This window comes from Oncorhynchus masou, chromosome 8 (assembly GCF_036934945.1).
Source record: "Oncorhynchus masou masou isolate Uvic2021 chromosome 8, UVic_Omas_1.1, whole genome shotgun sequence".
NCBI lineage: Eukaryota > Metazoa > Chordata > Actinopteri > Salmoniformes > Salmonidae > Oncorhynchus > Oncorhynchus masou.
This window is the reverse complement of record NC_088219.1, coordinates 4,769,082-4,795,389: the sequence shown is the minus strand read 5'-3', so window position 1 is coordinate 4,795,389 and position 26,308 is coordinate 4,769,082. Positions and strand designations below refer to the sequence as shown.

Below are 26,308 nucleotides of genomic sequence, written 5' to 3'. Positions count from 1 at the left end.
CATATTCTATTAGTTCTATTAGTCATATTCTATTAGTTCTATTATTAGTCATATTCTATTAGTTCTATTAGTCATATTCTATTAGTTATTCTATTAGTCATATCCTATTAGTTCTATTATCATATTCTATTAGTTCTAGTCATATTCTATTAGTCATATTCTATTAGTTATATTAGTCATATTCTATTAGTTCTATTCTATTAGTCATATTCTATTAGTTCTATTAGTCATATTCTATTAGTTCTATTAGTCATATTCTATTAGTTCTATTAGTCATATTCTATTAGTCATATTCTATTAGTCATATTCTATTAGTTCTATTAGTCTATTAGTCATATTCTATTAGTTCTATTAGTCATATTCTATTAGTTCTATTAGTCATATTCTATTAGTTATATTAGTCATATTCTATTAGTTCTATTAGTCATATTCTATTAGTTATATTAGTCATATTCTATTAGTTTATTAGTCATATTCTATTAGTTCTATTAGTCATATTCTATTAGTCATATTCTATTAGTTATATTAGTCATATTCTATTAGTTCTATTCTATTAGTCATATTCTATTAGTTATATTAGTCATATTCTATTAGTTATATTAGTCATATTCTATTAGTTCTATTAGTCATATTCTATTAGTTATATTAGTCATATTCTATTAGTTATATTAGTCATATTCTATTAGTTCTATTAGTCATATTCTATTAGTTCTATTAGTCATATTCTATTAGTTCTATTAGTCATATTCTATTAGTTATATTAGTCATATTCTATTAGTTATATTCTATTAGTCATATTCTATTAGTTCTATTAGTCATATTCTAGTTATTCTATTAGTCATATTCTATTAGTTATATTAGTCATATTCTATTAGTCATATTCTATTAGTTATTAGTCATATTCTATTAGTTATATTAGTCATATTCTATTAGTTATATTCTATTAGTCATATTAGTCATATTAGTTCTATTAGTTATATTCTATTAGTTATATTCTATTAGTTCTATTAGTCATATTCTATTAGTTATATTAGTCATATTCTATTAGTTATATTAGTCATATTCTATTAGTTCTATTAGTCATATTCTATTAGTTATATTAGTCATATTCTATTAGTTATATTAGTCATATTCTATTAGTTATATTAGTCATATATTAGTCATATTCTATTAGTTATATTAGTCATATTCTATTAGTTCTATTAGTCATATTATATTAGTTCTATTAGTTATATTAGTCATATTCTATTAGTTCTATTAGTCATATTCATTAGTCATATTCTATTAGTTATATTCTATTAGTTAGTTCTATTCTATTAGTCATATTCTATTAGTTCTATTAGTCATATTCTATTAGTTCTATTAGTCATATTCTATATTCTATTAGTTATATTCTATTAGTCATATTCTATTAGTTCTATTAGTCATATTCTATTAGTCATATTCTATTAGTTCTATTAGTCATATTCTATTAGTCATATTCTATTAGTTATATTAGTCATATTCTATTAGTTATATTAGTCATATTCTATTAGTTATATTAGTCATATTCTATTAGTTCTATTAGTCATATTCTATTAGTTATATTAGTCATATTCTATTAGTTCTATTAGTTATATTAGTCATATTCTATTAGTTCTATTCTATTATTCTATTAGTCATATTCTATTAGTTATATTAGTCATATTCTATTAGTTCTATTAGTCATATTAGTCATATTCTATTAGTTCTATTAGTCATATTCTATTAGTCATATTCTATTAGTTTTATTCTAGTTATATTCTATTAGTCATATTCTATTAGTTCTATTAGTCATATTCTATTAGTTATATTAGTCATATTCTATTAGTTATATTAGTCATATTCTATTAGTTATATTAGTCATATTCTATTAGTTCTATTAGTCATATTCTATTAGTTCTATTAGTCATATTCTATTAGTTCATATATTAGTCATATTCTATTAGTTATATTAGTCATATTCTATTAGTTCTATTAGTCATATTCTATTAGTTATATTATTAGTCATATTCTATTAGTTATATTCTATTAGTCATATTCTATTAGTTATATTAGTCATATTCTATTAGTTCTATTAGTCATATTAGTTATATTAGTCATATTCTATTAGTTATATTATTATTAGTTCTATTAGTCTATTAGTTCTATTATATTATATTAGTCATATTCTATTAGTCTATTAGTTTTTCCTATTAGTCATATTCTATTAGTTCTATTAGTCATATTCTATTAGTTATATTAGTCATATTCTATTAGTTCTATTAGTCATATTCTATTAGTTATATTAGTTATTCTATTAGTTAATTAGTCATATTCTATTAACAGTCATATTCTAGAGTTATATTAGACAGAGAGAGAGAGACATATTCTATTAGTTCTATTCTATTAGTCATATTCTATTAGTTTTATTAGTTATATTATATTAGTTATATTCTATTAGTTATATTAGTTCTATTAGTCATATTCTATTAGTTCTATTCTATTAGTCATATTCTATTAGTTATATTCTATTAGTCATATTCTATTACTTTTATTAGTTATATTCTATGAGTTATATTCTATTAGTTCTATTAGTCATATTCTATTACAGAGATTAGTTATATTCATTAGTTATATTCTATTAGTTATATTAGTTCTATTAGTCATATTCTATTAGTCAGAAAGGTATTTTCCTACAGACAGGAGTAGAGTACAGAGGTACTTCCTGGAGACAGGGTAGCAGGGTCTCTGAAGGTCTGGTTGACAGAGAGAGACAACACACCTCTGTTTGTTGTAGAGAGAGAGTGACAGAGTGTGAACCGCATTGTGGTTCAAACACTCTACACACAGAGAGAGAGAGAGACAGAGAGAGAGAGAGAGACAGAGATAGAGAGAGAGAGAGAGACAGAGACAGAGAGAGAGAGAGAGAGAGACAGGGAGAGACAGAGAGAGACAGAGACAGAGAGAGAGAGACAGAGAGAGAGAGAGAGAGAGACAGAGAGAGAGAGACAGAGAGAGAGAGAGACAGAGAGAGAGAGAGAGAGAGAGAGAGAGAGAGACAGGGAGAGAGAGAGAGACAGAGAGAGAGACAGGGAGAGAGAGAGAGAGACAGAGAGAGAGAGAGAGAGAGAGAGAGAGAGAGAGAGAGAGAGACACCAACTAAAGACAAGCACGGAGGCATGTTAAGGGTCCAACTCCATCAAGCATTTAATTATTGTATCAGTATTGGTATCTTTGCGTGTGGCACATAGTACCTGAAAGTGTGCCACACGCATTCCCATAGCTTTCAGAGTAAATGTTCTGAGTGTTGAAAGTGAATTGATGCTGCGTTCATCACCAAGTGAGAAAGTGGAAATTACCAGTCATATCATAAATACCATTTGGATGCATTCACGTGCTTTGAACTGGTTGAGAAAAGCTGATTGGCTAATGAACAACAAGCTTATTGGCTAATGAACAACAAGCTGATTGGTTAATGAACAACAAGCTGATTGGCTAATAAAACAAGATGATTGGCAAATGAACTGATTGGCAAATAATTGATTGAACAACAAACTGCTTATTGGATAACAACAAGAACAACAAGCTGATTGGCTAGTATTAGATATCATGCTTGTAAACATATTAAATCGCAAAAATAAATCAATCTGCCTTTTTTATTTTTTTTATTGAGTACTTCAACTTTGCCTCAAAGTCCTTTTGGAAATTTTTCTTGTCAAGCCAATCTCATGTTTAAAAACATATTTATAGATTGCTTTTTATAAATTATGTTACGTTGTTGCATTTAACGGACCCAAAAAGCTGTTATCGAGGTGACGTCAGAGTTCAGGGATGATAGGCAAGTTAACCACTAGTTAACCACTAGTTAACCACTAGTAATTACCAGTTAGAAGGGCATTCAAGTGGATTTTTACCAGTTTTATGTGGTAAATACCACCATCCCACTTGGTTATGAACACAGTGTGAGTCTCTCATCTGCTGTCCACTCACCAAACGGGGGTGTTCCACTGTCCTGTGAGGGACAGGTGTGGCCCAGACCCCTACCGTAAGCAGCTGTATAGATGATCAGCACTCTGGGAGGCTTACAGTGTAACGTCAGCTTCTCTCCCTCACACACCACACTGCTCTTATGCTCAGCTGACAAAGAGGGGGGGGGGGGCAACAGGAAAGACAAGAACAAACACAAACTTGCTTTGTGATGTATGTTTTTCTGACAGAAATACTGCTTACTGCAGATATGTGAGCGAGGGAGAGAGAGAGAGAAAGAGAGCGAGGGAGAGAGAAAGACATGGACAGTGAGAGAGAGAGAGAGAGAGAGAGGTGTCCATAGAGAAAGAGGGACAGAGAGAGACAGGGACAGAAAGAGAGAGACAGCGAGGGAGAGAGAGAGACAGGGAGGGGGATAGAGAGAGACAGGGAGGGACAGAGAGACAGCGATAGAGAGAGGTGGGGGGATAGAGAGAGACAGGGAGGGACAGAGACACAGTGATAGAGAGAGACAGGGAGGGGGATAGAGAGAGACAGGGAGGGAGGGGGATAGAGAGAGACAGGGAGGGAGGGGGATAGAGAGAGGGGAAGGGGGATAGAGAGAGAGGGAAGGGGATAGAGAGACAGGGAGGGGATAGAGAGAGACAGCGAGGGAGAGACAGGGAGGGGCATAGAGAGAGACAGGGAGGGACAGGGAGGGGGATAGAGAGAGACAGGGAGGGGGATAGAGAGAGACAGGGAGCGGGATAGAGAGAGACAGGGAGGGGGATAGAGAGAGACAGGGAGAGACAGCGATAGAGAGAGACAGGGAGGGGATAGAGAGAGACTGGGAGGGAGGGGATAGAGAGAGAGAGGGAGGGGGATAGAGAGAGAGAGGGAGGGGGATAATGAGAGAGAGGGAGGGGATAGAGAGAGACAGGGAGGGAGAGGGATAGAGAGAGACAGGGAGGGAGGGAGGGGGATAGAGAGATGGAGGGAGGGGGATAGAGAGATGGAGGGAGGGAAGGGGATAGAGAGACAGAGAGGGGAGGGGTATAGAGAGACAGGGGGGGATAGAGAGAAAGAGGGAGGGATAGGGGATAGAGAGAGAGAGAGGGAGGTGGGGATAGAGAGACAAAGAGGGAGGTGGATATAGAGAGACAGGGAGGGGGATAGAGAGAGACAGGGAGGGAGGGGATATAGAGAGACAGGGAGGGGATAGAGAGACAGGGAGGGAGGGGGATAGAGAGACAGGGAGGGGGATAGAGAGAGAGAGGGAGGGGGATAGAGAGAGAGGGGGGGATAGAGAGAGACAGGGAGGGGATAGAGAGAGACAGGGAGGGGGATAGAGAGAGACAGGGAGGGAGGGGAATAGAGAGAGAGAGGGAGGGGGATAGAGAGAGACAGGGAGGGGGATAAGAGAGACAGGGAGGGGATAGAGAGAGACAGGGAGGGGGATAGAGAGAGACGGGGAGGGAGGGGGATAGAGAGAGACAGGGAGGGGATAGAGAGACAGGGAGGGGGATAGAGAGACAGGGAGGGAGGGGTATAGAGAGACAGGGAGGGAGGGGGATAGGAGGGAGAGAGAGGGGAGGGGGATAGAGAGAGAGAGAGGGAGGGGGATAGAGAGAGAGAGGGAGGGGGATAGAGAGAGACAGGGAGGGGGATATAGAGAGACAGGGAGGGGGATAGAGAGAGACAGGGAGGGGGATAGAGAGAGACAGGGAGGGAGGGAGGATAGAGATGACAGGGGGATGAGAGGAGAGGGAAGGGATAGAGAGACAGGGAGGAGAGAGAGGGGATAGAGAGAGACAGGGAGGGGGATAGAGAGGGGGGGATAGAGAGAGAGAGGGAGGGAGGGGGATAGAGAGACAAAGGGGAGGTGGGGATAGAGAGAAAAGAGGGAGGGGATATAGAGAGACAGGGAGGGGGATATAGAGAGACAGGGAGGGAGGTGGATATGAGAGACAGGGAGGGAGAGACAGGGAGGGTGATAGAGAGAGACAGGGAGGGAGGGGGATAGGGACAGGGAGGGGGATAGAGAGAGAGAGGGAGGGGGATAGAGAGAGAGGGAGGAGGGGGATAGAGAGACAGGGAGGGGATAGAGAGAGAGAGGGAGGGGGATAGAGAGAGACAGGGAGAGAGAGAGACTGGGAGGGGATAGAGAGAGAGAGGGAGGGGATAGAGAGAGACTGGGAGGGAGGGGATAGAGAGAGACTGGGAGGGAGGGGATAGAGAGAGAGAGGGAGGGGATAGAGAGAGAGAGGGAGGGGGATAATGAGAGAGAGGGAGGGGGATAGAGAGAGACAGGGAGGGAGAGGGATAGAGAGAGACAGGGAGGGAGGGAGGGGGATAGAGAGATGGAGGGAGGGGGATAGAGAGATGGAGGGAGGGGGGATAGAGAGAGAGAGGGAAGGGGTATAGAGAGACAGGGAGGGGGATAGAGAGAGAGGGAGGGGGATAGAGAGAGAGAGAGGGGGGGGGGATAGAGAGACAAAGAGGGAGGTGGATATAGAGAGACAGGGAGGGGGATAGAGAGAGACAGGGAGGGAGGGGATAGAGAGAGACAGGGAGGGGATAGAGAGACTGGGAGGGAGGGGATAGAGAGAGAGAGGGAGGGGGATAGAGAGAGACTGGGAGGGAGGGGGATAGAGAGAGGGAGGGGGAGAGAGAGAGGGAGGGGATAATGAGAGAGAGGGGGGGATAGAGAGAGACAGGGAGGGGAGGGATAGAGAGAGACAGGGAGGGAGGAGGGGGATAGAGAGATGGAGGGAGGGGGATAGAGAGAGACAGGGAGGGAAGGGATAGAGAGAGAGAGAGGGGGGGTATAGGAGGACTGGGAGGGAGGGGATAGAGAGAGAGAGGGAGGGGGATAGAGAGAGACTGGGAGGGAGGGGATAGAGAGAGAGGAGGGAGGGGGATAGAGAGAGACAGGGAGGGGATAGAGAGAGACAGGGAGGGGGATAGAGAGAGAGGAGAGGGAGGGGGATAGAGAGAGAGGGAGGGGATAGAGAGAGAGAGGGAGGGGGATAATGAGAGAGAGGGAGGGGGATAGAGAGAGACAGGGAGGGAGGGGATAGAGAGAGACAGGGAGGGGGGGATAGAGAGAGGAGGGAGGGGGATAGAGAGACAGAGAGGGAAGGGGATAGAGAGACAGGGGGGATAGGAGAGAGAGGGGAGGGGGATAGAGAGAGACAGGGAGGGGGATAGAGAGAGACAGGGGAGGGGGGATAGAGAGAGGATATAGAGAGACAGGGTGGGAGGGGGATAGAGAGACAGGGAGGGAGGGGGATATAGACAGGGAGGGAGGGGGATAGAGAGAGGGAGGGGGATAGAGAGAGAGGAGGGGATAGAGAGAGAGAGAGGGAGGTGGATATAGAGAGACAGGGAGGTGGATATAGAGAGACAGGGAGGGGGATATAGAGAGACAGGGAGGGAGGGGGATAGAGAGATGGAGGGAGGGGGATAGAGAGACAGGGAGGGAAGGGGATAGAGAGACAGGGGGGATAGAGAGAGAGAGGGAGGGGGATAGAGAGAGGGAGGGGGATAGAGAGAGAGAGAGGGAGGGGGAGAGAGAGAGAGAGAGAGGGGTATAAAGAGACAGAGAGGGAGGTGGGGATAGAGAGACAAAGAGGGAGGTGGGGATAGAGAGACAGGGAGGGGGATATAGAGAGACAGGGAGGGGATATAGAGAGACAGGGAGGGGGATAGAGGGAGGGAGGGGGATAGAGAGAGAGGGAGGGAGGGGATAGAGAGAGACAGGGAGGGGGATAGAGAGAGACAGGGAGGGGGATAGAGAGAGACAGGGAGGGAGGGGAATAGAGAGACAGGGAGGGGGATAGAGAGAGAGAGGGAGGGGGATAGAGAGAGACAGGGAGGGGGATAGAGAGAGACAGGGAGGGGGATAGAGAGAGACAGGGAGGGGGATATAGAGAGACAGGGAGGGGGATATAGAGAGACAGGGAGGGGGATAGAGAGACAGGGAGGGGAGGTGGATAGAGAGACAGGGAGGGAGGGGGATAGAGAGAGACAGGGAGGGGGATAGAGAGAGACAGGGAGGGGGATAGAGAGAGACAGGGAGGGGGATAGAGAGACAGGGAGGGGGGATAGAGAGAGAGAGGGAGGGGGGATAGGGAGAGGGGATATAGAGAGAGACAGGGAGGGGGATAGAGAGAGACAGGGAGGGAGGGGATAGAGAGACAGGGGGGGGGGATAGAGAGACAGGGAGGGAGGGAGGGGATAGAGAGATGGAGGGAGGGGGATAGGGACAGGGAGGAAGGGGATAGAGAGAGGGGGGATAGGGAGGGGGAGGGGGATAGAGAGAGACAGGGAGGGGGATAGGGGGATAGAGAGAGACAGGGAGGGGGATAGAGAGACAGAGAGGGAGGGGGGATAGAGAGACAAAGAGGAGGTGGATATAGAGAGACAGGGAGGGGATATAGAGAGACAGGGAGGGGGATAGAGAGACAGGGAGGGAGGGGGATAGAGAGAGAGGGGAGGGGGATAGAGAGAGACAGGGAGGGGGATAGAGAGAGACAGGGAGGGGGATAGAGAGAGACAGGGAGGGGGATAGAGAGAGACAGGGAGGGAGGGGATAGAGAGAGACAGGGAGGGAGGGGAGAGGGGGGATAGAGAGAGACAGGGAGGGGGATAGAGAGAGACAGGGAGGGGGATAGAGAGAGACAGGGGAGGGGGATAGAGAGAGACAGGGAGGGAGAGGACAGGGAGGGATGGAGAGAGACAGGGAGGGAGGGGGATAGAGAGAGACAGGGAGGGGGATAGAGAGAGACAGGGAGGGGGATAGGGAGGGGGGATATAGAGAGAGAGAGGGAGGGGGATAGAGAGAGAGAGGGAGGGGGATAGAGAGAGACAGGGAGGGGGATAGAGAGAGACAGGGAGGGGGGAGAGGACAGGGAGGGATAGAGAGACAGGGTGGGAGGGGATAGAGAGACAGGGAGGGAGGGGGATATAGACAGGGAGGGAGGGGGATAGAGAGACAGGGAGGGGGATAGAGAGAGAGAGGGGAGGGGGGATAGAGAGAGAGAGGGAGGGGGATAGAGACAGGGAGGGGGATAGAGAGAGACAGGGAGGGAGGGGGATAGAGAGACAGGGTGGGAGGGGGATAGAGAGACAGGGAGGGAGGGGGATAGAGAGACAGGGAGGGAGGGGATAGAGAGACAGGGAGGGGGATAGAGAGGGGGGGAGGGGGATAGAGAGAGAGACAGGGAGGTGGATATAGAGAGACAGGGAGGGGGACAGAGAGACAGGGAGGGAGGTGGATAGAGGACAGGGAGGGAGACAGAGAGGGATGGGGATAGAGAGGGGGAGGGGGATGGAGAGAGACAGGGAGATAGGGAGGGGGATAGAAAGAGAGAGGGAGGGGGATAGAGAGAGAGAGGGAGGGGGATAGAGAGAGACAGGGAGGGGGATAGAGAGAGACAGGGGGGGGGGATAGAGAGAGACAGGGAGGGGGATAGAGAGAGACAGGGAGGGGAGAGAGAGAGAGGGAGGGGGATAGAGAGAGACAGGGAGGGGGATAGAGAGAGACAGGGAGGGGGATAGAGAGAGACAGGGAGGGGGATAGAGAGAGACAGGGGGGGGAGAGAGAGACAGGGAGACAGGGAGGGAGAGAGAGGAGTGGTAGTGTACAGTACTCACTAGGTTTACACTTGTAGGTGACGTGGAGGTACTTGATGGTCCCAGGACAGGGGTCGGGCCCAAACACCAGGTGATTGACAGGTAGCTGACAGTCTCTGTGGCTCTGACACTCTGACAGTAACTTCTACAGAAAAACACCAGGTGATTGACAGGTAGCTGACAGTCTCTGTTCCCCATCTGACACTCTGACAGTAACTTCTACGGCAAACAACAACAACATGGTGACCCGAACAGACACGTTTTGGCCGGGGTTCAATCCGATCTCCCCATTCAGGCTATGCACCTCTTAAAGGTAATGTTCCTGGCTTCGAAGACACTGCATTCATGGTAAACGCTGCAAATTACCTTTATATGTCAAGCGTGCTATAATCCATCTCTACGACTGATCTATAACTCATCTTTACTGATCTATAACAGATCTCTACTGATCTATACCACATATCTCGACTGATCTATACCACATCTCTACTGATCTATACCACATCTCTACTACTGATCTATACCACATCCACATCTCTACTACTGATCTATACCACATCTCTACTACTGATCTATACCACATCTCTACTGATCTATATCACATCTCTACATCTCTACTACTGATCTATACCACATCTCTACTGATCTATAACAGATCTCTACTGATCTATACCACATCTCTACTAATTTATACCACATCTCTACTGATCTATACCACATCTCTACTGATCTATACCACATCTCTACTGATCTATACCACATCTCTACTGATCCACATCTCTACCACATCTCTACTATACCACATCTCTACTACTGAGCTATACCACATCTCTGCTGATCTATACCACATCTCTACTGATCTATACCACATCTCGACTGATCTATACCACGTCTCTACTGATATATACCACATCTCTACTACTGATCTATAACATCTCTACTACTGATCTATAACACATCTCTACTGATCTATACCACATCTCTACTGTTCTATACCACATCTCTACTGATCTATACCACATCTCTACTGATCTATACCCTGTCTCTACTACTGATCTATAACAGATCTCTACTGATCTATAACACATCTCTACTGATCTATACCACATCTCTACTGATCTATACCCTGTCTCTACTACTGATCTATAACAGATACTGATCTATAACACATCTCTACTGATCTATGCCACATCTCTACTGATCTATACCACATCTCTACTGATCTATACCACATCTCTACTGATCTATAACACATCTCTACTGATCTATAACACATCTCTACCACATCTCTACTGATCTATACCACATCTCTACAACACATCTCTACTGATCTATATCACACTGATCTATACCACATCTCTACTGATCTATAACAGTCTCTACTGATCTATACCACATCTCTACTGATCTATACCACATCTCTACTGATCTATACCACATCTCTACTTATCTATACCACATCTCTACTGATCTATACCACATCTCTACTACTGATCTATACCACATCTCTACTGATCTATATCACATCTCTACTGATCTATACCCTGTCTCTACTACTGATCTATAACACATCTCTACTGATCTATACCACATCTCTACTGATCTATACCACATATCTACTGATCTATACCACATCTCTACTGATCTATACCACATCTCTACTGATCTATACCACATCTCTACTGATCTATACCACATCTATACTGATCTATACCACATCTCTACTGATTTATACCACATCTCTACTGATCTATACCACATCTCTACTGATCTATACCACATCTCTACTGATCTATACCACATCTATACTGATCTATACCACATCTCTACTGATTTATACCACATCTCTACTGATCTATACCACATCTCTACTGATCTATACCACATCTCTACTACTGAGCTATACCACATCTCTACTGATCTATACCACATCTCTACTGATCTATACCACATCTCTACTGATCTATACCACATCTCTACTGATCTATACCACATCTCTACTACTGAGCTATACCACATCTCTACTGATCTATACCACATCTCTACTGATCTATACCACATCTCTACTGATATATACCACATCTCTACTACTGATCTATAACATCTCTACTACTGATCTATAACACATCTCTACTGATCTATACCACATCTCTACTGTTCTATACCACATCTCTACTGATCTATACCACATCTCTACTGATCTATACCTGTCTCTACTACTGATCTATAACAGATCTCTACTGATCTATAACACATCTCTACTGATCTATACCACATCTCTACTGATCTATACCCTGTCTCTACTACTGATCTTTAACACATATCTACTGTTCTATACCACATCTCTACTGTTCTATACCACATCTCTACTACTGATTTATACCACATCTCTACTGTTCTATACCACATCTCTACTGTTCTATACCACATCTCGACTGATCTATACCACATCTCTACTACTGATCTATAACACATCTCTACCACATCTCTACTGATCTATACCACATCTCTACTGATCGATAACACATCTCTACTGATCTATGCCACATCTCTACTGATCTATACCACATCTCTACTGTTCTATACCACATCTCTACTGATCTATACCACATCTCTACTGATCTATACCACATCTCTACTGTTCTATACCACATCTCTACTGATCTATACCACATCTCTACTACTGATCTATACCACATCTCTACTGATCTATAACATCTCTACTACTGATCTATACCACATCTCTACTACTGATCTTTAACACATATCTACTGTTCTATACCACATCTCTACTGTTCTATACCACATCTCTACTACTGATTTATACCACATCTCTACTGTTCTATACCACATCTCTACTGTTCTATACCACATCTCTACTGATCTATACCACATCTCTACTACTGATCTATACCACATCTCTACTGATCTATACCACATCTCTACTGTTCTATACCACATCTCTAATGATCTATATCACGTCTCTACTGATCTATACCACATCTCTACTGATCTATACCACATCTCTACTGATCTATACCCTGTCTCTACTACTGATCTATAACACATCTCTACCACATCTCTACTGATCTATACCACATCTCTACTGATCTATAACACATCTCTACTGATCTATAACACATCTCTACCACATCTCTACTGATCTATACCACATCTCTACAACACATCTCTACTGATCTATATCACGTCTCTACTGATCTATACCACATCTCTACTGATCTATAACAGATCTCTACTGATCTATACCACATCTCTACTGATCTATACCACATCTCTACTGATCTATACCACATCTCTACTTATCTATACCACATCTCTACTGATCTATACCACATCTCTACTACTGATCTATACCACATCTCTACTGATCTATATCACATCTCTACTGATCTATACCCTGTCTCTACTACTGATCTATAACACATCTCTACTGATCTATACCACATCTCTACTGATCTATAACACATATCTCGACTGATCTATACCACATCTCTACTGATCTATACCACATCTCTACTGATCTATACCACATCTCTACTGATCTATACCACATCTATACTGATCTATACCACATCTCTACTGATTTATACCACATCTCTACTGATCTATACCACATCTCTACTGATCTATACCACATCTCTACTACTGAGCTATACCACATCTCTACTGATCTATACCACATCTCTACTGATCTATACCACATCTCTACTGATCTATACCACATCTCTACTGATCTATACCACATCTCTACTACTGAGCTATACCACATCTCTACTGATCTATACCACATCTCTACTGATCTATACCACGTCTCTACTGATATATACCACATCTCTACTACTGATCTATAACATCTCTACTACTGATCTATAACACATCTCTACTGATCTATACCACATCTCTACTGTTCTATACCACATCTCTACTGATCTATACCACATCTCTACTGATCTATACCCTGTCTCTACTACTGATCTATAACAGATCTCTACTGATCTATAACACATCTCTACTGATCTATACCACATCTCTACTGATCTATACCCTGTCTCTACTACTGATCTTTAACACATATCTACTGTTCTATACCACATCTCTACTGTTCTATACCACATCTCTACTACTGATTTATACCACATCTCTACTGTTCTATACCACATCTCTACTGTTCTATACCACATCTCGACTGATCTATACCACATCTCTACTACTGATCTATACCACATCTCTACTGATCTATACCACATCTCTACTGTTCTATACCACATCTCTAATGATCTATACCACGTCTCTACTGATCTATACCACATCTCTACTGATCTATACCACATCTCTACTGATCTATACCCTGTCTCTACTACTGATCTATAACACATCTCTACCACATCTCTACTGATCTATACCACATCTCTACTGATCGATAACACATCTCTACTGATCTATGCCACATCTCTACTGATCTATACCACATCTCTACTGTTCTATACCACATCTCTACTGATCTATACCACATCTCTACTGATCTATACCACATCTCTACTGTTCTATACCACATCTCTACTGATCTATACCACATCTCTACTACTGATCTATACCACATCTCTACTGATCTATAACATCTCTACTACTGATCTATACCACATCTCTACTACTGATCTTTAACACATATCTACTGTTCTATACCACATCTCTACTGTTCTATACCACATCTCTACTACTGATTTATACCACATCTCTACTGTTCTATACCACATCTCTACTGTTCTATACCACATCTCGACTGATCTATACCACATCTCTACTACTGATCTATACCACATCTCTACTGATCTATACCACATCTCTACTGTTCTATACCACATCTCTAATGATCTATATCACGTCTCTACTGATCTATACCACATCTCTACTGATCTATACCACATCTCTACTGATCTATACCCTGTCTCTACTACTGATCTATAACACATCTCTACCACATCTCTACTGATCTATACCACATCTCTACTGATTGATAACACATCTCTACTGATCTATGCCACATCTCTACTGATCTATACCACATCTCTACTGTTCTATACCACATCTCTACTGATCTATACCACATCTCTACTGATCTATACCACATCTCTACTGTTCTATACCACATCTCTACTGATCTATACCACATCTCTACTGATCTATACCACATCTCTACTACTGATCTATACCACATCTCTACTGATCTATAACATCTCTAGTACTGATCTATACCACATCTCTACTACTGATCTTTAACACATATCTACTGTTCTATACCACATCTCTACTGTTCTATACCACATCTCTACTACTGATTTATACCACATCTCTACTGTTCTATACCACATCTCTACTGTTCTATACCACATCACGACTGATCTATACCACATCTCTACTACTGATCTATACCACATCTCTACTGATCTATACCACATCTCTACTGTTCTATACCACATCTCTAATGATCTATACCACGTCTCTACTGATCTATACCACATCTCTACTACTGATCTATAACATCTCTACTACTGATCTATACCACATCTCTACTACTGATCTATAACACATCTCTACTGTTCTATACCACATCTCTACTGATCTATACCACATCTCTACTACTGATCTATACCACATCTCTACTGATCTATACCACATCTCTACTACTGATCTATAACACATCTCTACTGTTCTATACCACATCTCTACTGATCTATACCACATCTCTACTACTGATCTATACCACATCTCTACTGATCTATACCACATCTCTACTGATCTATAACATCTCTACTACTGATCTATACAACATCTCTACTACTGATCTATACCACATCTCTACTGATCTATACCACATCTCTACTACTGAGCTATACCACATCTCTACTGATCTATACCACATCTCTACTGATCTATACCACATCTCGACTGATCTATACCACGTCTCTACTGATATATACCACATCTCTACTACTGATCTATAACATCTCTACTACTGATCTATAACACATCTCTACTGATCTATACCACATCTCTACTGTTCTATACCACAACTCTACTGATCTATACCCTGTCTCTACTACTGATCTATAACAGATCTCTACTGATCTATAACACATCTCTACTGATCTATACCACATCTCTACTGATCTATACCCTGTCTCTACTACTGATCGATAACACATCTCTACTGATCTATGCCACATCTCTACTGATCTATACCACATCTCTACTGATCTATACCACATCTCTACTGATCTATACCACATCTCTACTGATCTATAACACATCTCTACTGATCTATAACACATCTCTACCATCTCTACTGATCTATACCACATCTCTACAACACATCTCTACTGATCTATATCACGTCTCTACTGATCTATACCACATCTCTACTGATCTATAACAGATCTCTACTGATCTATACCACATCTCTACTGATCTATACCACATCTCTACTTATCTATACCACATCTCTACTGATCTATACCACATCTCTACTACTGATCTATACCACATCTCTACTGATCTATATCACATCTCTACTGATCTATACCCTGTCTCTACTACTGATCTATAACACATCTCTACTGATCTATACCACATCTCTACTGATCTATAACACATATCTCAACTGATCTATACCACATCTCTACTGATCTATACCACATCTCTACTGATCTATACCACATCTATACTGATCTATACCACATCTCTACTGATCTATACCACATCTATACTGATCTATACCACATCTCTACTGATTTATACCACATCTCTACTGATTTATACCACATCTCTACTGATCTATACCACATCTCTACTGATCTATACCACATCTCTACTACTGAGCTATACCACATCTCTACTGATCTATACCACATCTCTACTGATCTATACCACATCTCTACTGATCTATACCACATCTCTACTGATCTATACCACATCTCTACTACTGAGCTATACCACATCTCTACTGATCTATACCACATCTCTACTGATCTATACCACATCTCGACTGATCTATACCCACGCCTCTACTGATATATACCACATCTCTACTACTGATCTATAACATCTCTACTACTGATCTATAACACATCTCTACTGATCTATACCACATCTCTACTGTTCTATACCACATCTCTACTGATCTATACCACATCTCTACTGATCTATACCCTGTCTCTACTACTGATCTATAACAGATCTCTACTGATCTATAACACATCTCTACTGATCTATACCACATCTCTACTGATCTATACCCTGTCTCTACTACTGATCGATAACACATCTCTACTGATCTATGCCACATCTCTACTGATCTATACCACATCTCTACTGATCTATACCACATCTCTACTGATCTATACCACATCTCTACTGATCTATAACACATCTCTACTGATCTATAACACATCTCTACCACATCTCTACTGATCTATACCACATCTCTACAACACATCTCTACTGATCTATATCACGTCTCTACTGATCTATACCACATCTCTACTGATCTATACCACATCTCTACTGATCTATACCCTGTCTCTACTACTGATCTATAACACATCTCTACCACATCTCTACTGATCTATACCACATCTCTACTGATCGATAACACATCTCTACTGATCTATACCACATCTCGACTGATCTATACCACGTCTCTACTGATATATACCACATCTCTACTACTGATCTATAACATCTCTACTACTGATCTATAACACATCTCTACTGATCTATACCACATCTCTACTGTTCTATACCACATCTCTACTGATCTATACCACATCTCTACTGATCTATACCCTGTCTCTACTACTGATCTATAACAGATCTCTACTGTTCTATACCACATCTCTACTGATCTATACCACATCTCTACTGATCTATACCCTGTCTCTACTACTGATCTATAACAGATCTCTACTGATCTATAACACATCTCTACTGATCTATGCCACATCTCTACTGATCTATACCACATCTCTACTGATCTATAACACATCTCTACTGATCTATAACACATCTCTACTGATCTATAACACATCTCTACCACATCTCTACTGATCTATACCACATCTCTACAACACATCTCTACTGATCTATATCACGTCTCTACTGATCTATACCACATCTCTACTGATCTATAACAGATCTCTACTGATCTATACCACATCTCTACTGATCTATACCACATCTCTACTGATCTATACCACATCTCTACTTATCTATACCACATCTCTACTGATCTATACCACATCTCTACTACTGATCTATACCACATCTCTACTGATCTATATCACATCTCTACTGATCTATACCCTGTCTCTACTACTGATCTATAACACATCTCTACTGATCTATACCACATCTCTACTGATCTATAACACATATCTCGACTGATCTATACCACATCTCTACTGATCTATACCACATCTCTACTGATCTATACCACATCTCTACTGATCTATACCACATCTATACTGATCTATACCACATCTCTACTGATTTATACCACATCTCTACTGATCTATACCACATCTCTACTGATCTATACCACATCTCTACTACTGAGCTATACCACATCTCTACTGATCTATACCACATCTCTACTGATCTATACCACATCTCTACTGATCTATACCACATCTCTACTGATCTATACCACATCTCTACTACTGAGCTATACCACATCTCTTCTGATCTATACCACATCTCTACTGATCTATACCACGTCTCTACTGATATATACCACATCTCTACTACTGATCTATAACATCTCTACTACTGATCTATAACACATCTCTACTGATCTATACCACATCTCTACTGTTCTATACCACATCTCTACTGATCTATACCACATCTCTACTGATCTATACCCTGTCTCTACTACTGATCTATAACAGATCTCTACTGATCTATAACACATCTCTACTGATCTATACCACATCTCTACTGATCTATACCCTGTCTCTACTACTGATCGATAACACATCTCTACTGATCTATGCCACATCTCTACTGATCTATACCACATCTCTACTGATCTATACCACATCTCTACTGATCTATACCACATCTCTACTGATCTATAACACATCTCTACCACATCTCTACTGATCTATACCACATCTCTACAACACATCTCTACTGATCTATATCACGTCTCTACTGATCTATACCACATCTCTACTGATCTATACCACATCTCTACTGATCTATACCCTGTCTCTACTACTGATCTATAACACATCTCTACCACATCTCTACTGATCTATGCCACATCTCTACTGATCGATAACACATCTCTACTGATCTATGCCACATCTCTACTGATCTATACCACATCTCTACTGTTCTATACCACATCTCTACTGATCTATACCACATCTCTACTGATCTATACCACATCTCTACTGTTCTATACCACATCTCTACTGATCTATACCACATCTCTACTACTGATCTATACCACATCTCTACTGATCTATAACATCCCTACTACTGATCTATACCACATCTCTACTACTGATCTTTAACACATATCTACTGTTCTATACCACATCTCTACTGTTCTATACCACATCTCTACTACTGATTTATACCACATCTCTACTGTTCTATACCACATCTCTACTGTTCTATACCACATCTCGACTGATCTATACCACATCTCTACTACTGATCTATACCACATCTCTACTGATCTATACCACATCTCTACTGTTCTATACCACATCTCTAATGATCTATACCACGTCTCTACTGATCTATACCACATCTCTACTACTGATCTATAACATCTCTACTACTGATCTATACCACATCTCTACTACTGATCTATAACACATCTCTACTGTTCTATACCACATCTCTACTGATCTATACCACATCTCTACTACTGATCTATACCACATCTCTACTGATCTATACCACATCTCTACTACTGATCTATAACACATCTCTACTGTTCTATACCACATCTCTACTGATCTATACCACATCTCTACTACTGATCTATACCACATCTCTACTGATCTATACCACATCTCTACTGATCTATAACATCTCTACTACTGATCTATACAACATCTCTACTACTGATCTATACCACATCTCTACTGATCTATACCACATCTCTACTACTGATCTATACCACATCTCTACTGATCTATACCACATCTCTACTGATCTATACCACATCTCTACTGATCTATACCACGTCTCTACTGATATATACCACATCTCTACAACACATCTCTACTGATCTATATCACGTCTCTACTGATCTATAACTCATCTCTACTGATCTATAACAGATCTCTACTGATCTATACCACATATCTCGACTGATCTATACCACATCTCTACTGATCTATACCACATCTCTACTACTGATCTATACCACATCCACATCTCTACTACTGATCTATACCACATCTCTACTACTGATCTATACCACATCTCTACTGATCTATACCACATCTCTACTGATCTATACCACATCTCTACTGATCTATAACAGATCTCTACTGATCTATACCACATCTCTACTGATCTATACCACGTCTCTACTGATCTATACCACATCTCTACTGATCCATACCACATCTCTACTACTGAGCTATACCACATCTCTGCTGATCTATACCACATCTCTACTGATCTATACCACATCTCGACTAATCTATACCACGTCTCTACTGATATATACCACATCTCTACTACTGATCTATAACATCTCTACTACTGATCTATAACACATCTCTACTGATCTATACCACATCTCTACTGTTCTATACCACATCTCTACTGATCTATACCACATCTCTACTGATCTATACCCTGTCTCTACTACTGATCTATAACAGATCTCTACTGATCTATAACACATCTCTACTGATCTATACCACATCTCTACTGATCTATACCCTGTCTCTACTACTGATCGATAACACATCTCTACTGATCTATGCCACATCTCTACTGATCTATACCACATCTCTACTGATCTATACCACATCTCTACTGATCTATAACACATCTCTACTGATCTATAACACATCTCTACCACATCTCTACTGATCTATACCACATCTCTACAACACATCTCTACTGATCTATATCACGTCTCTACTGATCTATACCACGTCTCTACTGATCTATACCACATCTCTACTGATCTATACCCTGTCTCTACTACTGATCTATAACACATCTCTACCACATCTCTACTGATCTATACCACATCTCTACTGATCGATAACACATCTCTACTGATCTATGCCACATCTCTACTGATCTATACCACATCTCTACTGATCTATACCACATCTCTACTGTTCTATACCACATCTCTACTGATCTATACCACATCTCTACTGATCTATACCACATCTCTACTGTTCTATACCACATCTCTACTGATCTATACCACATCTCTACTACTGATCTATACCACATCTCTACTGATCTATACCACATCTCTACTACTGATCTTTAACACATATCTACTGTTCTATACCACATCTCTACTGATCTATACCACATCTCTACTGTTCTATACCACATCTCTACTACTGATTTATACCACATCTCTACTGTTCTATACCACATCTCTACTGTTCTATACCACATCTCGACTGATCTATACCACATCTCTACTACTGATCTATACCACATCTCTACTGATCTATACCACATCTCTACTGTTCTATACCACATCTCTAATGATCTATACCACGTCTCTACTGATCTATACCTCATCTCTACTACTGATCTATAACATCTCTACTACTGATCTATACCACATCTCTACTACTGATCTATAACACATCTCTACTGTTCTATACCACATCTCTCTACTGATCTATACCACATCTCTACTACTGATCTATACCACATCTCTACTGATCTATACCACATCTCTACTACTGATCTATAACACATCTCTACTGTTCTATACCACATCTCTACTGATCTATACCACATCTCTACTACTGATCTATACCACATCTCTACTGATCTATACCACATCTCTACTGATCTATAACATCTCTACTACTGATCTATACAACATCTCTACTACTGATCTATACCACATCTCTACTGATCTATACCACATCTCTACTGATCTATAACCCATCTCTACTGATCTATACCACATCTCTACTACTGATCTATACCACATCTCTACTGATCTATACCACATCTCTACTGATCTATAACACATCTCTACTGATCTATAACCCATCTCTACTGATCTATACCACAACTCTACTACTGATCTATACCACATCTCTACTGATCTATACCACATCTCTACTGATCTATAACACATCTCTACTGATCTATACCACACCTCTACTGTTCTATACCACATCTCTACTGATCTATACCACAACTCTACTACTGATCTATACCACATCTCTACTGATCTATACCACATCTCTACTGATCTATAACCCATCTCTACTGATCTATACCACGTCTCTACTGATCTATAACGTCTCTACTACTGATTGGATTGAATCTCAGCCGATATCTCTACTGATCTATACCACGTCTCTACTACTGATTGGATTGAATCTCAGCCGATATCTCTACTGATCTATACCACGTCTCTACTACTGATTGGATTGAATCTCAGCCGATATCTCTATGTAGCCTTGGTTTTGGGGTGTAATACTTTAATTCTGAAAATAAATGAGTCACTACTATAATACTTTACCAACCTTTAGAAACTTATTCTGAATAACTTTCTTCTTCCCAGAAGGAACCTGCGTCTGACAGAGTAAATATCCAAAAACCCCACAGATATTCCGGATGAGAGAGAGAGAGAGGAGTCTAATAATTCACGATCAAGAAGTTCAACTTACATAAACTTGGAAGAGTTGGTTAAATTGTTTCTATATGATTCCTTGCCTATGGGGATTGAACAACTCAGGCACACATGTCATGGATCCTTACCAGGTTACACAAAACACCCGAATGACTCGATCATTTGGCAGAGTGAAACTGCAGGAAAATACCTTTTCCGGTGCAACAAAAGGATTCCTACGACGGAACAATGTCTGACCACAAAAACAACACACCTGTAGGGTAGTAAACGCGGAACAGCTGTAGTTTGTCGCTCTGACACCCGCAGCCGTCCCATTGGTGCAGAGCGTTGAGTCGGCCCGTCCGTAAAACGCCGACTGGATAGAGATGGTGGAGTGGCGTGGACAGGAGAGACGTACCTGCTGTCCGTCGCACGCATGCACAGAGTGACTGGTAATGATCCGGGACAGGTATTCTGTTAGAGAAATCAATTGATCCTTATGACACAGTGACACTCCTCAATCATCGATCAATTCAATTGATTATGGTTTACTGATCCAGCGAAACACTAAATATTCAACAAATATGGATGATGAAGACGATGACGAAGAAGATATTATGATGTAATCGTCATATTCAAAAGTAAATCAAATCAATAAGCCTACATTAAAACAAAATATCTTCATTATTACCATCACCACACCTATCGTTATTACACCATCACCACACCTATCGTTATTACACCATCACCACACCTATCGTTATTACACCATCACCACACCTATCATTATTACCATCACCACACCTTTCATTATTACATCACCACACCTATTGTTATTACACCATCACCACACCTATCATTATTACACCATCACCACACCTATCATTATTACCATCACCACACCTATCATTATTACATCACCACACCTATCATCATTACCATCACCACACCTATCATCATTACACCATCACCACACCTATCATCATTACACCATCACCACACCTATCATCATTACACCATCACCACACCTATCATCATTACCATCACCACACCTATCATTATTACACCATCACCACACCTATCATCATTACACCATCACCACACCTATCATCATTACACCATCACCACACCTATCATTATTACCATCACCACACCTATCTTCATCATCATCCTCATCATCACACTAACTTGAGAAATCAGCCAGTCCGTCCATGCCAGAGCAGGAGCTCCAGAGCAGCAGCGAGAGGTAGAGCAGGTTAATCCCGGCTCCAGAGCAGCTCAGCCCGCCGTGGGAACCCGACCAGCTCATGGCTCCTCGCATTCCCGCTCCGTGAGATCATGTTCGGGGGCTCGCCCCTCTCCCTCTCTCTCTCTCTCAACTCTCCAGGCTTCCGACAGGAAAGGCAGACTTATCGGGAAACGGTGTTTGGAATGTTACACGACCACACCACATAGCCTTCAACTACACCTGCGCCAAGTTATGACTTTGACTCCATACAGACATTCAGAAATAAAGGGAAATAACAATCTATGTAGTTTATCTCAAATTACAGCAGTTAACAACACAGTTACGGTGTGTTGATGTTCCCGAAACAAAACCTTTTTCTCTATTTTTCCTCAGCGTAGTCCCTTTAAAAATAAAAGAATCGCCCCAGTGCCTACATCCAAAACGGCCGGAAACGAACGAAAACTGTCAGAATTAAAGTAATTTATCTCCTTCCTGTAGGATGCTAATAGTAGTCTTGACACCAGATCCAGAATATCCTCTATGTGTCGTCGGGTTAGCCAGGCTGTATAGTCCCTCGAATGGACGTCACCGGACCCGGACTTTTCCGAATGATTTTTGTCTCAACCGGGAGTCGTTTTTCCTTTCCGGGGATGGTGTAAAACCAGCTCGGTTACACTGTATTACACACTGCGATGAATACTCTAAACATGAGCCCTGGCCTGTCTTTTGTTCTTCTTCTTTTTTAGTGTTGCCTTGATTAATAAACCAGCATTGCTATGTACGGTGGCACTTTAGGAGGCCAAAGTGGTTTCCAAAAGTATTTTTTTGTCAGAAACAAACATATATTTATGTGGTAGCCGGCGAGGGAGAGAGCTCAGAGATGACAAGGACAACCTGAGGTACACTTTGTTAGCTTGCTATTACCATAGCATATTTTTTGTTAGATTCTGATGATGTTATTCACAGAGTTATTGACTTCATATTAAACCGGATTCGAGTCATTTACATTTCAATATGATGTTGACTCAATAGCTGCCCTGACAGATAACGTTATGCTAACTAACTAACCAACGCGAGGGACTACCTAGTCTAGCTAATAGTGCTGCTTCATTAATTATAAACATAGCAAATTTTACGAGCAGGGTTTTGACAGTACAATTATTGATTAACGTAAACTCACTCACTTTTGTACATCGCCTTGGTCCATACAGTTGACCTTATTTTAGCTCCCCAAAACGTAATACATTCCAGATCAACTGTAATGTCAATACCATTGTAAAGCACAATTTCTCCCCTTTCCAACAAAATCAATGACATGACCTCCACGCTGCCCGTTTCTGCATAATTCAACAAGGCAATGAGCTCCGTCAGGTCGTTTTAAAAATGGCGGGTGGAGAAGCGTTGTGTTGTGTGGGAAAACTGTTTTTTTTTTCACTAGATCTGTCCAAATTATCACCTTATCGCCTCTAAAGTGTAAATAAAACACTATAAAGGGTTTATATAATGTGTCATTACATACCTATTTGAAGGTTTGTGTCGAATTTGAATCAGGGTTTTTAGGGCGGTGCTAAAGTGATCTTCAGAAGATAACAGCGGCTTTTGAGAGTCATGATAGCATGCAGTGATGACGCAAAAAATGACTAGGTATCCCCCCCTTACCCCCGTCACTGTCTCTGTCTTGTTTTTAAACGATGAGAGAAGGGCTACACCTGGTGGAGAGAGATTGTAAGACAGAAATAGTTGCTTTATGCCTGCTGTATGTTACGGCATGATGCGTCATGATGTAACGGAGGGTCCGTTTTTTTTTCTTCTCCAATACTATAGAGCCATTAATTACCATGTCGATCAACGCTTGAATAGAAACGTAGTTCACACCCCCAATTTTGAAGTCAACACAGGCGCTATACAGTCCCAATGGTTTTCTTTGTAGCCTCATTCCGTGCACACATTTGCACGGAATGGGGTGAGTTTGCGTTAGCTATCTGGACACTGAATCCAACTGCTGGAGCTCTGTTCCCCAACTGACAAAGTATTACTAACTAAACAATTACTGTCTAATCAAGTACTTTCCAAATATGCAAAAAAATGACTAATAAAGATAGTTAGCTAGAATGACGTTAACTACTTTTGGTAACGTCGGCTCAATTATCTGTTAAGAAAAACTAAGCTGGATAGCTGTTGATATTGTTTCAAATTTATAGAAGATGGACATATTGAAGATGCAGCTCAGCAAACACAGACGGTTGTTGTATTTGAAGGAGTAAGTGAATATATTTTGTGTGTGTGTGTGTGTGTGTGTGTGTGTGTGTGTGTGTTTACAATACAATTATTTAGCATCTAGCTACATAGATGGGTTGGCTGGCAACAACATCACGAAAATGATGTGTGCGCTTTCATGGGGCATAACATGCTGACCAGACCGGACACGTCGCGTGCACGAGCATCGCAAGATAAATTTAGAAATCTATGTTATTCAATTATTGCACCCACACTGCTCGCACGTGTAGCCGATGTGAAATTGCTAGCTAGTTAGAAGTGGTGCGCGCTAGTGGCGTTTCAATCGGGGACGTCACTTGCTCCGCGGCTTTTGTGGAGCG

The 26,308-nt window shown here is 41.2% G+C and overlaps 1 protein-coding gene across 1 annotated transcript in view; it reads right to left on the bottom strand.

Annotated features, from left to right (window-relative positions):
• LOC135543709 (protein eva-1 homolog C-like) overlaps window positions 1–24,336 on the bottom strand; it is a 34,765-nt gene extending 10,429 nt beyond the window's left edge. Inside the window, 5 exon segments of the mRNA XM_064971075.1 lie at window positions 2,698–2,840; window positions 3,991–4,137; window positions 9,625–9,748; window positions 22,758–22,957; window positions 23,672–24,336. Coding sequence (XP_064827147.1) covers window positions 2,698–2,840; window positions 3,991–4,137; window positions 9,625–9,748; window positions 22,758–22,957; window positions 23,672–23,804 — 747 coding nt within the window. The 5' untranslated portion in view covers window positions 23,805–24,336.
• Between the last annotated feature and the right edge of the window lie 1,972 nt (window positions 24,337–26,308).